The sequence below is a fragment of the Typopeltis vanoorti genome, chromosome 9 (assembly GCF_054136105.1).
Source record: "Typopeltis vanoorti isolate ZY-2024b chromosome 9, IOZ_Tvanoo_1.0, whole genome shotgun sequence".
In the NCBI taxonomy this organism is placed as follows: domain Eukaryota; kingdom Metazoa; phylum Arthropoda; class Arachnida; order Uropygi; family Thelyphonidae; genus Typopeltis; species Typopeltis vanoorti.
The window spans coordinates 112,610,795-112,629,179 of NC_143557.1; the positions used below are offsets into that span (position 1 = coordinate 112,610,795).

Below are 18,385 nucleotides of genomic sequence, written 5' to 3' on the forward strand. Positions count from 1 at the left end.
TATGACCTTCATTATGGCAGAAAGATTGACTTCGGTTAATCTTAATCTGTAGGCTGTTTTGTTGCTTTTCATACATGAGAATAATTGTTCACATAAATATGTGCTTCCAAAATAACATAGAATATTTGCTGCAAACTTTTTTATTTCTGGATATTTTTGACCTAAATAACTGTATATTTTTGGAACACCAACTTCTTGGTATTTTGCTTTTAGAATGGAACCATTTTGAAAATCAATAAGTACAATTCGAATACAAATAGGGTTGAATACAAATAGGGGCTTTTTCAAAATTAAAGGAAAAAGGACCTGTAAAAAGCGATAAAACTTTTTGCTCCTTAAAATCTTTAAATCGTCTATCAAATTATTCTTTTATCTTATTTAGTTTGCGACAATATTGAGAAAAGGTAAAACTTTGATTCTTATTGTTCAACTGTTCACACACAGGAAAGTAATTTAGAATATTCTCTTTTAAATGATTTTGAAATAAAACCAGTTTACATCTAAAACTTGCCAGTGCATTATACATGTGTGTTATTAACTGATCTTTCGCCTGAAGTCTGACATTTAAAGCATTCAAATGTCCTCTAATATCAACTAAGAATTCTAGATCTTGTACCCATGTCTGATCATTAAGAAATGCAACATCATGATTTTTCATTTCTGGAACAATTTTATTTTCTCTAAAAAAAAAAAAAAAAAAAAAAAAAAAAACTTGTTAGAACCTTATGACAAGATAACCAATGAATCTCTGTGTAATAAGGTAGCCCTTCAAATTCATTCTCCAAGGCTTTAAGAAATTGTGCAAACTGGCGATGATTGAGGCCTCTGGATCGGATGAAGTTCACAGTATTTGTCAAGGCTTTAGTATGCTGCTCATTTCCAATACTTTGGAGCACAGGACCTACTGATGAATAATGCAGTGGAAAGATTGCAGTTTTGGAATGTCTGGATATATTTACTTTATCTTTGCTGCAAGTCTTGATACAAAACCTTTATTTTCACCTCTCATTGCTGGAGCACCATCAGTTGTCACTGCTACAAGCCTGTTCAGAGATAGTTGGTATTTTTCCAAAATGCTCCACAATGCATCAAAAATGTCTTCCCCTGTAGTGGTTCCATGGATGGGAATCATTTCCAAGAACTCTTCAGTAATATCCATATTGTTGTCTCAAGCCCGAAGAAACAGAGCAACTTGAGCCACGTCGTGAATATCGAAACTTTCTTCGAGTGCAATTGAAAAGCACTGTACATTTGCAGATATTTCTTGCAACCGGTCACGCAGATTGTCTGCCATTTCGGTTATTCTTTCGATCACAGTATTTCTGGACAAAGAAATATCTCAAAATACTTGCACATTTTGGAACATACGTTTTCGGCCGCTTTTAACATATACTCCTTAACCAAGGAACCATCAATAAAATGTTTGGAATGTTTTGCCAATAAATAGCTGACTCCTACTGCTGATTCATTGTCTTTCATAATTTTTGAAAATGTTTGTTGACTTTGAAGTGAATTCTTCATACTTTTTAATTTTTCTTCTCTCAGTTTACCCTCAAATCGTGAATATTGTTCTTTGTGAATTTTACCGTAGTGCCTTTTTATATTATATTCTTTGGTGACACTAATTGTTTCTTCACAAATAATGCACATAATTTTGTCCTTTGTTTCAGTGCAGAAGTAATTCACTTCTCATTTTTCTTGAAATTTTCTCCCCTCATCAGCAATTTTTCTTTTTCTTGTCGTCTTAGAAAGCGACGCAAAAAATAAAAATTTTTTATTTAAACATTTTTATATAAAAATGTTTGAATAAAAATACACAAAACTGTAGACCAGCGCATGATACTATTGCAAATAAAAAATAATTTAAAAAAAGGGATTCTCTCACTGTTAAGTTGTCTTTAAATCGTGTTCGGCGCACTGACATGTGCTTTAAAGATCACTGATTGACTGTAGCAGGCAATTATAAACTCAGCCTGGATTCACATGAGTGCACATGCTGTGCATCACATGAATAGCTGGTAGTGAATAGAATTCAATTTTTTCAGCACACTACTAGCAGTGTGCTATAAATTAACAATGAAAGCATAAATATAGTTTACAATTGATTAGGATTGGATCTAACATTTAAATTGCAATATAAATTTTTATTATTGCAATTGTATTATAGCAGGTCGTTGCATCCATATTGTAACTATAAATGCCATATGAAAACAAAAAAATCGTTACCGTATTTACTCGAATATAACTTGCACTTTTTTCCCTAAAATTAAAGCTAAAAAATTGTGGTGCGAGATATGTGTGGGGATTTTTGGAAACTAAAATTTTCAGGAAAAAACTGAAAATGGGGATGACTTACCAAGAATCTCCTATTCGTTATCGCTACTTCTGGCATCGAGAGCAGTTTCCTTGCGTGCATTGTCAAAGTCATCTACCCAAAAAGCATCATCCTCCATCCCATTATTCCAATTAAAAATTACAAGTAATTTACAAAATTTGAGATACGTAATGAACAACTCTTCACGTCACGAATGACTAATGAGAAGTGGCCATCCACTCCATACAGGAGTGGATGGCCACTTCTCTATTAGTCATTCGCTGCCATCAAGTCCCTGAATAAATATTAGCTGTTATTAGCTGCCATCAAGTCCCAGAATAAATGGCCGGAGTTTTGTGTCAGGGTAAACAGCACAAAGTCTGAACCTTTCACAGTCTTCGTTGGTCTCCGCCAAGAGTGTGTTCTGTCACCCCTCCTTTTCTTAATATTTATGAACTGGATTGATAGGCACAGCCGAGGCAGTGAGTGTGTCAGAATTGGAAGATGTAGCATTGGATGTCTGATTTTTACAGATGACACAGTTCTGCTTAGCTTTTCCACAGATGACCTCCAGCAGACCCTGGATAGGTTTGTAGCTGTTTGTGCAGAAGCCGGGATGAAGATCAGTGTTGCCAAAACTGAAACATTTGTGGTCTCAAGACAACCATCCCAGTGCACTCTATATGTGAGTGGAGTCCCACTGAGGCAGGTGAAGAAGTCTTGGGTCCATATTCATGAGTGATGGAACGTAGAGCTAGATACTCGAATTGGCTCAGTAAGCGCAATATTACAAGAGCTTGGCCATTCAGTAGTATTGAAGCGGGAGTTAAGCCAGAAGGCAAAGCTGGCTTTCTTCAATACAGTCTATGTCCCTATCCTCACCTATGGTCATGAGAGTTGGTTAATGACTGAAAGAATGCAGACACGAATCCAAGCGGCTGAAATGATGTTCCTTCGAGAGGTTGCGGGGCTGACAAGACTCGACAGTCAGAAGTTGTGCAATTCGAGAAACCGTCGATACTCAACTGCTGCTTCTCCGTGTTGAGAGATCACAGTTACGTTGATACGGGCACCTAGTCAGAATGCCAAAAGAGAGGCTCCCCCTAGCAGGCCCTCTTTGCCAAGCCAGAGGGTGGAAGGCCAAGGACTCGCTGGATAGATTATATCCAAAACCTTGGATGGACATGTTTGGGAGTCCCACCAGAACACATGAGCTTGGTGGCAGAGGATCATGACCATTGGAAGTTCCTCTTGCAGCTGCTGCCTCCACAACCCAATTAGGAAAGGTGGGCCTTGCAGATGGATGGAAGAACAACCCTTCACAAATGACTGATGAGAAGTGAAAGCAGAGCGTGAAATAGACAGCAATGGTAGGCCAATAGAGATAGAGCAGCTATGAAGATGTGCACATGATTGGTGCGGTATTAATAAAAGATTGTGTTACCAAAACACAAAGTCAAGCCGAAAATTTTTGAGTTTTTCAATCGAATTCCATAATATCTGAAACTGCCATATCATCATTCACTCTATATGTCTTAGTTTTAACAAGTTTATGAATTTTATTGCAGCTTTGGGTTTGAGTTAGTAGGTGCACTCACACGCATCTAACTAAAAACTATTGTTTTTAGTTAGATACTGTGTTTACCAGTGCAACATATGGTTTTGCTTGAGTCAAAACAGCATGGTTAATGTGGGAGAGAACATGTGATTCATTAGTTAGTGCTGATTTTATCCCAGTTGTCTCTAATTGCACTAAAGAAATATATTACACATGTTGAGAAATATATTACACAGACAGCAAATGTCTCTGTACTTTATTCAGTGATACAATAAAACTACTTGTTTTTCTTGCATCTGCAATATAATGGCAGTTGGGGAAGGCGTGCTGTTTGTTGTGGGGAGCAAGATATCGCCCCGATGTGAAAGTGTTTAAATTTTATTTTCATGTGCAATGCATATGCAAAACTTTTTAATTTCTTAATTCATAAAGTAAAATCAGGGATGTGAAGGCAAGTTATATCCGAGTAAATACGGTACAGAATTTCTGTTTTATTGCAAAAAGCAACCATCCTCTTTTTTTAATCTTTTGTTGAGGCGTTGTGGGCAGTGGTGGAAGAGGCACCCGCCACAGGCGCAACTAGGTTTGGGTCACAAAACATTAGAAATAAATAAATAGATATAAAAGTCCGCTATTTTATATTGTATTTTTAAATTTTGACAATATCCCCCTTTAGACAAACAAATTCTGCAACACACTGCGACTCATTTTTAAGGAGTTAATAGTAAGTATTTAACATATTGAATTTAGAAACATTTAACTTGTTACGTTTAAATTTTTCAAAATTTCTGTCGTTTTTGGGTTGGGGGCGCAAGTTAGACACTTGCCACAGGTGTTTCATACCCTCATTACTGTACTGATCGTGGGCTGCCAGAAATTGCTTTGTGGGCCGCCAGTTTGACATCCCTGATCTACATGAATTGTAATATCTGCTTAGGCAACCCACAACTACTCTTGCATCCTGTAATGATTGCACCTTTCAAATTTGCGACCTGAGACTGCATTTGGCATTGATAGATCATCCCTATTCTCATGCTTATTTGAATCAGGGTTGGCTAAACACTTGCTGACCTGCATCTCCTTCCCCTAATTACTCTAGTGTCTCTAATTTTGCACTTCCCATTTATCATGGAACAACTTCCTCAAGTCATTTAGCTCCAAAGTCATTCAGCTACTATGTATCAGTCATATACAAGTGATTTTTCTCACCTAATTTTCTTTAGACCTCTAAAAACTGCATGTCATCCTCTGCCACAATCTTTATGGCCATGGCCCCATCATCTTCTCAGTTCAGTCCTGTCTACTGTGAGCAGCAGACTCACATTCTTGACTCTGTCATTCTATAATTTTGCTTTTCAAATTACCAAAGCATTCAATTCTTCTTAAGAGCAGCAGATTATGTTCTTCCGTTCGGATGGCTGATCTTCCTCTGTCCATAGTAGGCCATTTGCAGGAACAAGGAGCTCTATGTACACCTGGAACTGAAATGGAGGGTGTGTGTGGGGGGGGGATTTGTCTTTAGTGAAGTAGATAAGGGTAGCTAGTTTTAAGTAGGTTTGAAAGTGGTGCAAAGATTGCATTTCTTTAAGATTCTGGATATTTTTTCTTATATGCCTTGGACATAGGGCAGTGGTGTTCAACCTTTTTTACTACACGAGCTACTTTTCTATAATAAGTTATTCGGTGATCTACTCTCTTATACAGATCACGTTTCCCCAACCTGATATCTGATTATGCACAAATAAACAACTAAAAAAAAAAATACACAACTAGAAACTTTATTTGTGTATTTGAAAATGTATTTATCACTTTTAATTATTTTAATACAACAAAAAAAATATATTGGAATAAAATATTTATTTCTCTATTTTGAAAAACCGAAGTAGTTATAAAAAACAACAGATTGATTACAAACTCACAAGTTACAGGAAATGCTGGTTGATTAAAAAAACAAAAAAAAGTTAATGTGAAATTTGACATTGTTTGGACCTCGCAATATTTTTATAGTCAAGTTGATATGAAGAAGTGGCCAATCGCAAACAATCATCCAAATCATCATTTGTAATTTGGTTTCTTAATTGATTTTTTATGATGGTCATATTTGAAAAAGCGGATTCTGACAAGTATGTCAATCCAAAACATGACAGAATTTTTTGCGCAATATCAGTTAATATTGGGAATTTTTCATGTGCATACTTCCAAATGACTTCATTGTGTATTGATTTTAAATGTAAACTATTCTGAATGTTTATTATCTCAAGTTCTACTTCAGCTTGGTTTATATCAAACAGCCCACTAATTTTATTTGAAATTTCTGTGATGTTCAAGTTTTCTTGAAATGGATTATTGATAAAAGATACAATCATTTCAGTTTTATTAAAATCTTTAAATCTTGAATTTGTTTCTTCCTCAACTAATTCTATTTCACAAATAAATTCTTTTAAATCAAAATCAAGCATTTCTTGATTTTGTTCAAAAAATTTTAATAAATATGGGAGATGTCTAAATTCGCAGTCATTTATATTTTTCTTTAATAAAAGTAAGTATTGTTGGAAAATTTTTATTGAACTTAACATGTCAATTAAATTTTTATCTCTACCTTATAATTCTAAATTTAAATTGCTTAATATCATACAGAAATCTACTAAAAATGATAAGTGTAACAACCATATTTTATCACTCAATTGTGGATAAATATCTCCTTTTTAATCAAGAAAATTTTTTATATCGTTAATTAATACAAGAAATCTTTCTAAAAATTGACTTCTGCTGAGCCAGCGAACATTATTGTACAACAGAACTTCCCTATCATCATCTGCCTGTAATTTAAATAACCGCCGTTGCAGGGCTTTTCCTCGAACAGAATTTTAAATGTAATATCCAAAACATCTTTTGTGTTTAATCTTTTACTACACAGTACTTGTTGGTGAATAATACAGTGATACGTTAAAAAATCTGGATATTTGTCATCGTTTTTACATAATGAAATGAAGCCTGATTTATTACCTTACCTATCATTGCAGGAACACTATCAGTAGTAATAGACACAAGTTTAAAAAGCGGAAGTTTGTGTTGTTTCACAAATTCATCAAATGCCAAAAAAATGTCTTCTCCCCTAGTCCTTCCCAATAATGGTATAATTTTCAAAAGTTCTTTACTTGAATAATCTTGAAATACCATTAACTGAGCAATATCAGTGAAGTCGTTTGATTCATCAAATTGTAATGAAGCGCAACAGACTGGTGAATGTCTGACATTAACCTGGCCTGGAAACTTTTCTCCTGCAATTGGAACTCTTCCTTTCGGCAATTTGAAACCTTGTCTGTGGCCTAGAAGTAATCTCTCTCTCTAGCGATGTCTCGAACCGAGAAGCTTCTTTCGGGAAGCAGGAAACTCCTCTCTCAAGTAACTTGGATCCGGGCAGCCTCTGTCTCTCTGACGGTAACTCTGGACCGGGTGGCCTCCTCTCTGACAGCAGTTCTGGAACCAGGACCCCCTACTGCTTGCTTCAGTCCCTTTTTATTAGGCATCCTCTGAGACCTCACATGATGTTTGGCAACCCCCAAAAAATCGGTATGAGTGTTTCATCTTAAGTTTCAAGTTCGGCACAGCTTTTGTTCTCCTCCGCTTTCTTTTGATTGTAAGTTGCCGGCCATCGAAAAGTTGTTTGAACTCTTTCTGACTGATTTCAGAGATGTTTACACTTAGAGCCTGCAAGCCTTTCTCATACATTCAAGTTTCAATAACAATCTTTCTAATGCCGCCATGTACAGCTTCGGCGACAAAAACATTGCCTTTGTTTTTAACACTCTAACATATTCTTATTAAATCAGTATATACAGTTAGCTTCAAAAGAGTTATTTACAAAAACATCTAATACAAACTATACCGAGACAAACAAAGTTTATTTTTTTACAATATTCACATGGGACTTAACCTAAGTAAAAAATCAATGTAATGTGCTTTGGAATATTTAAGCTACAATCGAGTTTTTGCACTTTGCTTATAATTGTATTCACTCGGCTCACTGTTTGACTTCCACTGATCCTAATTAATTCATTTACCCGGACTTATAAGAAAATGATGGTGATAGAATTACTGAAATCTTTCTGAAGAGAAGGTCATGGATTAGGGGAAATAATTGGTTATTTTTTTGATAATGTGGAAACTGTAACCATTAGATAGAAAAGTGGTTACAGCTTCCACATTATTAAAAAAATAACCAATTATTTCCCCTAATCCATGACCTTCTCTTCAGAAAGATTTCAGTAATTCTATCACTATCCCCTATGGCAGGGGTGTTCAACCCGTCGATCGCAGAGCGATTTTTGGTCGATCTCTTGTGTATTCCGCCTTACTTACAAATTTAATTAAAACTGAAAACATAATATTTTATTTATCATCATTTTGTATTATTTTTAATTCACTTTAAGTGTATTGCTATTGTTTATTTATTTATCGTTAAAGTTGTCAAATCAGTAATTTTATAAGTATTTTCATATTTTCTTATATGATTGAGTTCTGTTGCAAGAGAGGTCTCAATGGAACAAAGTTTATAAGCTCTATGGGTTAGTGTTTTTATTACTCTATATTGTTGGCGGGAGTTGTTAATGTATCTCCCTGTGTGAGTGGTTTTCTTATATACTGAAAAGGACAAGTTACCCATTAGGTAGGCAGGTGACCAAAGTGTCTATAAAGGCCAGACTATTGTTAGTTTCCTTTTCAGTAGTAAATCTATTGCGAAGACTATTAAGGTGACATAGAAAAGTATCTAATGAGTCAGGGCTATAGAAAAGACATATCTCAACCAGATAGAAGGTTTGAGAGGGGTTGAATCAAGAGTTTTTCAAAATCTTCTATAAAAAAATTGACTTGGAGGGACCCCATAGAGGTACCCTCTATCTGTTTATAAATTTTGTTCTTCCAAGAGAAATAACCAGAATGGGTAGCAAAGGAAGAGGTCAATGATATCATAGGGAAAAACTTTTTTTTTTTTTTTTAAAGCAATAAGATATCATTTAAGGGAATGTTAGTAAACAATGAGGTGATGCCAAAACTCACTAAGATATCAGATTTAACACACAGACAGCAGGTGAATGCAAAGATGGATATCACAAAGTTATAGGAAAGAGTGAAAGATAAAGTCATCTGCAAAAGAGAGTATTGTTAGGAGAACAAGTAGTAAAGGAGTTTAAGGTGAGCAGTGCATCCAGGGAACTGAAGGGAGATGGGGGATAAAAGCAGCAGAGCAAAAGAGGTAAGGCTTGAAAGAGTGGACTGACAAATAAACAGTATAAGATGAGAGAGAGGGATTGAGAGAATGGGCAGGAAAACAGGATTGAAGATTGGAGGGTACAGTATTGGGAGTATGGACACTAGAAATTGAAGTGATTGTTCATGTGGAGGGGATAGCAAAGAGAAGATCAATAGATTTGTGAAACAGGTTATAATAATAATAAAAATAATAAATAGGTTATAATAAAAGGGTAGGAGGAAAGAGAGATCACAGCTTAGAAATAATGCATTGGACTGGTTACAGAACCAAAAATAATTTACTCTGCTTACAAATACCAGGAGTATTAGAAGGAACCAGGGAAAATTGCACTGATTTGTCTGAGGTGAAGATGGAACAGGATGAGATATTTATTATGGTGTTGATAGGCCTAGAAATATGGAGATTGATAATCAGGACATATTTTAACAAATAAGAGGAAGCTATTATTTGAGCAGTTTAATTATGTTGAATTGGATTTAAACAGTGTTAACTTAAAAGGTAATATTTTGCTGGTATTATATCCAGCATCTTCAGAGCACACAAACAAAGTTTGTTACAAATGCGAGACAACCACAATCCGGTGTAACGGTGAGTCTAGTATAAGTAATTGCAGCGTGCAACATAAGACTAAAGTCCTAATACGGCACCATCTAAGTTTTAAAAAAAAAAAAAAAAAAAAGTCCAAAGTTTTAATAAAAATATAGTAGTCCAAATAGCAGTCCTTGAAAGTTTTGGAAAATATTAGTCCAAAGTTTTGAAAAAAATAAATAAATAAAAGTTCAAAGTTTTGAAATAATAGTCCAAATAATAGTCTTAGAAAGTTTGAAAAAAATAAAATAAAAGTAATAAATATTAATTTGGTCTTATGATGACTGTCTCCCAAATCTTTGGTAGATTTATACAGCCATACTTGTTAAGGTTTGGAGTGTGTTTTAAGGCTTCTGTTAATTCCAGGAACAACCTCTCTGACTTGTAGAAGCTTGTGTGCAGTACTTTTGTTTTTTTCAATTGATCCTGTGTCCCCGGGATATCCAAAGCATGGTCTGCCAGACCCGACTTACCATAGCGAAAGTGTCGGATATATTTTTTGTGTTCACTGAGGCAGATGTGCACAGTTCTTCCTGTTTGTCCGTAGTAGGCTTGATGGCAAGAACAGGGCACTTTATAGACTCCTGGATGTGATAAAGGAGTGAATTTGTCCTTAGGTGAATGGATGGCAGACCATGCTTTGGATACCCCACACAAGATCAATTGGAAAAAAAAAACAAAGGTACTGCACAGAAGCTTCTACAAGTCAGAGAGGTTGTTCCTGGAATCAACAGAAGCCTTAAAACACACTCCAAACCTTAACATGTATGGCTGTATAAATTTACCAAAGATTTGGGAGACAGTCATCCTAAGACCAAATTAATATTTATTTATTTTTTTCAAAACTTTGGACTACTGTTTTTTTTTTTTTTTAACTTAGATGGTGCTGTATTAGGACTTTAGTCTTGTGTTGCATGCTGCAATTACTTATACTAGCCCCACCGTTACACCGGATTGTGGTTGTTTTGCATTTCTAACAAACTTTGTTTGTGTGCTCTGAAGATGCTGGATATAATACCAGCAAAATATTATATTTTAAGTTAATAAATAGTTATTTGCTTATTAATCAGTGTTCGCATCAGTACCATTTAAATCCAATTCAACATGTGTGACGGGCACATAAGCCTATCCACAAGTTTAATTATGGAAATCTGTATTAAAATGAAGTAATAGTTTCTGGCTCCTTGATGCTACAAGCAAAAAAACTATCACAGAAACAAACAAGGATTAAGAGTCCTGAATTTAACCATTGGATCACAACAAGATCAGAACAATTTACTGTTTTTAATTTTGATATGACTGATACTGTCAGTGAAGTTAGCTTAATTAAAAAAAAAGAAAGAAAGAAAGAAAAGAAAATTAGCATCTTAATCTATATGTCTTTCATGTACTTGAAAGGTGCCTAATCTGCCTCCATTTGATGAAAGTAACTGTGATAATCATAATGGTGATGACCGGTGTGAGGTAAATATATGTGGACTAGACAGTTGATGATTGTGGAAAGCACAGAAAGACATATCTTGGAACAATCTAAGGAATTAGGTGAAAAGGAGATTACTGCTATTTTAGCAAGCACTGGTGAAAGAATATTTAAGAGCACCAATATCTATATATTTCAGAGGTTAATAGATGGTGAATGATGAGATTAAGCATGGTCTCTGTGCTAGTTGGCACGCTATTTAAAAAGTTCGGTCTTTTTTTGAACGCCCTTCGTATTTTCTTTAATTTAGCAGCAACACATTTCTTAACAATGGTCCTGTGTTTCATTGCCAACTCCAAAAATATTTTTCAGATTTATAGTGGCTTCTTTGCAGTGTGATAGTTTTCTTCCATTTGATCTTGGGTGAATAGGTGTGATCTGCTGCACTTGTCATAAAATAGTGGTATGTATTTCTTCAGTGCCTGCTACCTGTAGTTCTTCTGCAGATTGCAGGCAGTGTAGTTTATACGCCTGGATGTGTCAAAGGATGGAATTTGCATTTAGGAGAATGGATGAAAGTTGCTAGTTTGATATGTGGTTTAAATGTTGCACATATTATATAGTACTTTGTCAGTCTTTTCAGATGTACTCCAGATATAAGGGTAGAATAGTTTTGTTATTATCTTGAATGCCACAGAGGTGACATTCAGTATCTTCTTATCTATCTCACTGGAACAATTTACTGTCTTTAATTTTGATATGACTGATACTGTCAGTAAAGTTAGCTTAATTAAGAAAAAGAAAATTAGCATCTTAATCCGTCTTTTATCTACTGTTTCTTGAAGTATTTATTGGGATACACATTGGTGAAGAGACTGACTATATCAAAACTTGCATTAATAGTTAACAGATAATGAAATATTTCAATCTACCTGTTATTTTTAATCATTCATGGATATCAACTTTTTTTATATAGCATGTTGAGCTCAGAATCTGCAGTTGACATTCATGATAAACAGAGCTGTATTCAGAGTGAATCTCTTTCTCCTGTCGAGAATGTTGAACGAAGAGAAAATAAATGTTCTTACAAAATGGAAGAAACTAAAGTTCACAGGTTAAGCCTAAATGACCATCCATTTACTTCAGTAGATGATCCTCTTTCAAGTAAGTATTTTACATCTCATTTATTATTCTTGTATTGTTTTAAGTTCCTGTTATTATTAGTATTATTATTAACCAGGCACCTTGATGGAGTTTCATGGCTCATCATCTGAGGTCCACACTGACCATTACCATTTTTTTTTTTTATATTTGACTTGCACACAAAAGGTCATAGTTTTTTTGAGCGGCTGAAGGTCTTTTCAGTCATATTCTTTGAGGAAGGCTGTTCCAAAGAAAACAGATAGATGGAATGAAAGAGGAAGCAGAGAAGTCGGTTCAGCGAGTTTCAAGCTTGAATATAATTGGGTGTTGGTTAGAAGCAGCTCTTGTTGGTCTTTATGATTTTGGAGGAAAGTGAAGAATGATAGTAGCCAATTCAGGAACGGACATGAGATCTTTCTTGTTGGAGATCAGACAGAAATGAGTTTTGCAGAAAAAGTCTACAAAGTTGTTCTTATCCTATTACATATAGGTAAGAGATTGGAGTTCAGAGCATTGATGATGGTGGATCTTGACTGTTCTAACCATTAGGCAGCTACAAGATTTGTCAAATGAAAAGGAGGAATAGAGGTTATTGTAATCTGTGAAGCTATGGATAGGATTTGAAGTCTGTGAGCAGGTCATTTATATACAGGAGGAAGAGAGTGGGTGAAAATACAGAACCTTTTAAAATATATTTTGTTAAATTTATGTTATTTTTTAAAGAATTTATTTTTACATTTTCATCCCTGGTGGTATGGCCATTTGCTACTTTACCATGTGGTCTGGAAGTTAAGGCTCTTCTTTCACGTCAACAAGGAAGGGGAAGGGGATTCCACTTGTGTCACTTACCTATTCCTTGCCAGAGGGCAATAACAAGATGGTGATTAAGGAAAAGTACGACGAAGAATGTAGTGTTGTGCACATGCAGAATGTCTGATTTTTGAAGTTAAGATACAACTGTACTATAGTTTTAAAATTCTGCAATAATAAATAATTGTCTAGTTGGATAAAATGCAGCAGTCTTGTGAATTGATGAGCATCAGGCGAAGAAAACATTCACCATTAGTCATAGTGAGTGACCATTGAGAAAGCTGGCAGTCCATTTGCAGAAGCTGGAGGGCAGACAACAGAATGGCAGTTTGCTAAGTAGGCCCTAGTGCTAAACCCAATCAAAGATCTTTTGAAATGTCCAGAGCAACCACATGATTTTTTCTCAATTTTTCCATGGCTTGAGCAGAAGAATGTGGTGAAGGGTAGATCGGCCTGTGGATCAAGAGTGACAGACTATATTGCTGTTCACTAGTAGCAGGTCTTCAGGTGGTGCAGACCTGCTACTAGTGAACCCTGCTACTAGTCGCCCATTCTTTCAAATGGGCTGGATGCGGGCATGTTTCCATGCTTTAAGATAGATGTTAGTTGAATAGCATAGATTGAAGAGGTGATATGAGATAGATGTTAATTCTGGGGAACAAGTTTTTAACATAGTAGATGGCTTATTACCAGACTAATGCCTTGTTTGTGTTCAGGTTATTAAGGAGTCTCCCAATTTCTTTCTGGCAGAGGTGTGGATTGAGCAGTTCTTGGTAATGTGTGTGTGTGTGTGTGTGTGTGTACACAGGGAGGCAGGAATTGATAGAGAAGAGTGATGCCAGTAAGTTGACATTTTTACTTGGGTGAAGTTATTTACCATCTGAATGTAAGAATGGTTGAAACGCGAGTGGGCAAAAGTTGTATCCATTGCCCTTGGCAAGGGACCAGAACACTTGATTGCCATTTGTATGGGAGAGTTTGCAGCATTTGACACTTGAAAAATCAGATTTGGATTTGTTGATGTTTTTTTTAGCTGTTGCAAGCTGCAATAGAGGTGGAGTGAGTAGCCGGAGCTATATGTGGTCTTGAGTTACTTGTGTGGTATGCAGAGTTTTTTCTGAGAACCAGTGATGGTGGCTGGGGATATTAGCTTTCATTCCTGTGAAGATGATTTCTGTTATTTGGTCTAAGCAGGTGTTTGAATTGTTTGAATCAGGAGAACAAAAGGTAGTTTTGCTCTCCTGATTCAAATCTCTTTCCTGATAGTTCAAATCTTCTCCTGATAGTTTGTTGCCAAAGGACATGAGACTGAGAACTGTTGAGTGAAGGTTTTTTCATGACATAGAAAACTTGTATGAGGTTGTGGTCCGAGTTTCCAAAATGAGAACTAACATCCACAGTATATTTGGAAGAAGAGCATTTTAGGAAAATATCAAGTGCGTTGTCAGATTGAAGGAGGCGGGTGGGGGTTTGTCAGGTATTCTGGTAGGGAGAGTGGATGATCTTTGTAGATTGTTGCTAATGGCAAGTGGAAAAGGGAAGCCAATTCGAGTTGTTGTTGCAGTCCCCAAGAGGGATGACCTCACTAGTAGGGTATTTTGACTGAAGAAATTCTAGCACAGAGTGAGATAGTTGAAAGATTAGAATGGGAGTAATAGAGACAGCAAATGAAAGTGATAAGTTGGTTTGGTAAAGAAATTTTGACTAAAGCAGATTGAATGGATTGGGTGAGGTTTTGCAAATCTCTGACACAGGATGTCAGTTCTGATGAATACACAAGTGCTTCCATTGTGGCAGAAGGAACTCTGTAATATGTAGTTTGGACAGTTGAAGCAGACAATGGTTGGTGAGGTTATAAACTGGAATTACTGTATAAATAGTAATATAAATGATGGTGCACATCATTTATATTGCTGTTAAGGCTATGAATGTTGGTAAGCAGATACAAAAACTTTTTAAGAATGTATTTTGGTATTTTTATAATGGTTGACTTTTTTTGTTTGGACTTTTGCTGTTTTTTTATGCTTTTTTTAAATTTTTTTTTTGTGGGAGAATGTTTATGATTTGCAGTAAAACTGTTTCTTTGAGTTGAATTCCATTATGTGGGGAGGAAGAGATAGTAAGGAATAGGGACATGAAATGAGAGGTGACAGACTCACAAACGTTCACACAATGCCTTTCTTATTTCTTCTTATTCATTGACAGTGCACTTAAAATAAACACCACTGACTTATTTCACATATTTGCCTATCAACTTAATCTCCCTCTCTCTATTTCCTCCTGCCCTCTCTTTTCTCCCTATCGCCTAATTTTTGTAACCCACAAACCTTGAGTCTGTTCTCATAAGAAGTATTCTACAGATCTAATAACATCTCAGTTAATTGTCTTCGGATCTTCTCCACTACTTTCTCATAAAAGGAGGTGGGCAACCAAATTTGTTGCACAATGGACCAGATGCAGTTATATCAAAGCAAGATAATAACTTCCTTATTCCTACTTTAGTAGATCTTATTTTCTCTGTAAAAGATGCTATCTGATTTATATGTTTTAATATTAATTATGTCAATGTATAGTCATCTCTTACTGTAGCCAACACCACTATAACAAACTAGTGAAAAGTCCCAACTGATGCTCCATACATACAACTATACTGAAAAAAAGCAATTCATTATAGCAAACTGTTCCTGTGATCTTTACTTTACTACTGGGAGTATCAACTTAAGTAATAGCATAAGTAATAGTATAGCAATGGCTAGGACATGAGATCCTGTACAAGAAGTACATGGATTTTTAAACTCCATTATTTTTCATGATGTAAAAGTAAGAGCTGAGAGTGGCTGTGAAATTTGTGTGCGCTGCGTAAAAAAAATAGTGTCACATTGTCTTAACGTATAACACTGTGAACTTCTTACATGATGAACCATTTAAAAAGAAACCAGAAAAAAAATTTAATTTTAGAAATAAACCTATTGGAGGAAACAAATATAATAAGAATTAATGTATATTAACACATTCTGCCATTTTATACATTGTATAAATTGGGAAACAGCATGCTCCCAATACATTCAGTTTCATTCCGACTAATGTGAGAGTGGCTGTGTGAAAGCAGCACACAATTGGACATGCTATGTCCAATTGTGTGCTGTTTTTATAGATTCTTTAACTTGAGCAATTCGTATTGAAATTTATCTGCAAATGACAAAAAACTGAGGGATCTTTGAAATTCATTGGTATTTCCACAAGATGCAACTTAGTGACTGTTATACAGAATCATTACAATTAGCTGTCACAGTAATAGACATTGTTATAATAAACTTTCTTACTATTATTATTATTATACAGGCACCTCCATGGAGTCCAAAGACTCATTACAGGAGACCCAAATTGTAAACACAATCTATCATCTCGATGAACCCGTTAACACACAAAAAAGCTCACAACTGACACTGGTGACCCATTCCATTCATTCATCACCCTCCAAGTGAAAAATCTGTTCCTCACATCCTTACTAATCATGCCTTTACTCAACTTTCAGATGACCTCTTGTTCTGTACCCTCTAGCCATGTTCTGAAACATTTCTCCTGCATCAGTCCTATAAAACCCTTTAAGTAACTTGTTTCTATCATATCCTATCTTTTTTGCCTATCAACCAACCTCTGCAATCCACACATCCTCATAGTGAAAATTCCACAGACTACTTGCCTCTGGATCCTCTCCATCACTTCCTCATCCCCAAGAAACTCAGTTGACCAGACCTGAGTGCACGGTAATGCAGATATGGTCATATCAAGTCTTTATAAAGAGGGATGAGAACTCCCTTATCCCTGCTTGTTGGTGCATTCTTCAATTATCAAGTAATCCTGTGAGCTAACCTGGCTACTTTAGCAATATGACTTCTAAACTTCAGCTATCTGCTACTACCCCCCCCCCCCCCTCCCAAAATCCCTGGTTTCATGTTTCCTGGAGTACAGTTCCATCATCTTTGTATCCCAAAATGCTTAACTTTACACTTTTCTACATTAAATTGATATCCATTACCTTTTGCCCATATTGATGGTCTATTTAAATCATCCTGCAACCACATTGTCTTGATTAATTATTTATTGCACTACCTAATTTTCTATCATCGGCAAAGAATTGACTATTTACTTTCAGATTATTTCCGATATCATTTATCTACAAATTAAACAGTAGTAGGCCTAGCATGGAACCTTGTTACCTGCTTTCTCTTTGATTTTGCTCCATATACAACTATTTGATATCTGTCCACCAGCCACCCTCTTATCCACATAACCAGTATCATATCTATCCCCATTTGTTCTGATTTGCATAACAGAGTTCCGTGTGGTATTCAGTCAAATGGCTTTGCAAAATCCACAGAATCACCATGTATTTATCCAACTCAGTTGTTACTCTTTTACAGAAAATTAGTAAATTTCTAAGGCATAACTGACTCTTCACGAAGCTATTTTGCTCCTCATAGAGTAGCATATTCTTATCTACTCATTCTTGAATTCTCATTTTTGACCAATTATTCCACTACTTTTACCATCACTCCTGAGATACTGATTAGGCTATAATTTGCTACTGTGTTCTTAGAACCTTCCTTATGCAAAGGAATTATTTTGTCCTCTTTCCAATCCCTTGGAACTCTACTAGAACTGAGATTTAATTTTATGCTGCCATTGCTCGCTCCAAATCTACCTTCAGGGTGGCGATGCTGGGGTGTCGTTTCTTATCCTATGACCAGTCCCACTACTTCCGCATTCCCGAGTCCCCTCCATCACATTATCTCATGTAGTTATCTCTCAGTAGGTATAAATTCCATTTCCTTCCTACCGTATGACCTTTCTTTTAATCTAACCAGGCAATCCATAAATACCGTTACAATTTGAACAGCTTATAAACCTTTAATCTATCAGTAAATCATTTATGGCTTTCTGCACTTATAAACCACATGTATAACATGCATAGAGAAGCACTCAATGTTCAAAATGTCCCCGTTTTGCCTTCGTGCATACTCAAAGGCTGCATATCGATGGTGGTATGCACAACACCTAACGGAAATGCTGCCATTGCTCACTCCAAATCTACCTTCAGGATGGCGATGCTGGGGTGTCGTTTCTTGTAGGCTACTCTCTCAAGCCATGACCACAATTTGAAGTTCAACAGATTCAGATTAGCACTTTCAGATGTTCAATCAGATGGTGATATGTGGATGGGCACATTCACCTCCAACCACTGTTGTGTGGTCCTCACCTTGTGTACAGGGGGCT

General features: G+C 35.9%; 1 protein-coding gene across 1 annotated transcript in view; it reads left to right on the forward strand.

Annotated features, from left to right (window-relative positions):
* The window catches only part of LOC150103428 (serine/threonine-protein phosphatase 4 regulatory subunit 1-like), a 649,146-nt gene that overhangs the window by 582,802 nt on the left and 47,959 nt on the right, over window positions 1-18,385 (forward strand). Inside the window, exon 11 of the mRNA XM_090398478.1 lies at window positions 12,132-12,319. Within this exon, the coding sequence (XP_090254604.1) occupies window positions 12,132-12,319 (188 nt within the window). The remainder of the gene's footprint in view (window positions 1-12,131; window positions 12,320-18,385) is intronic.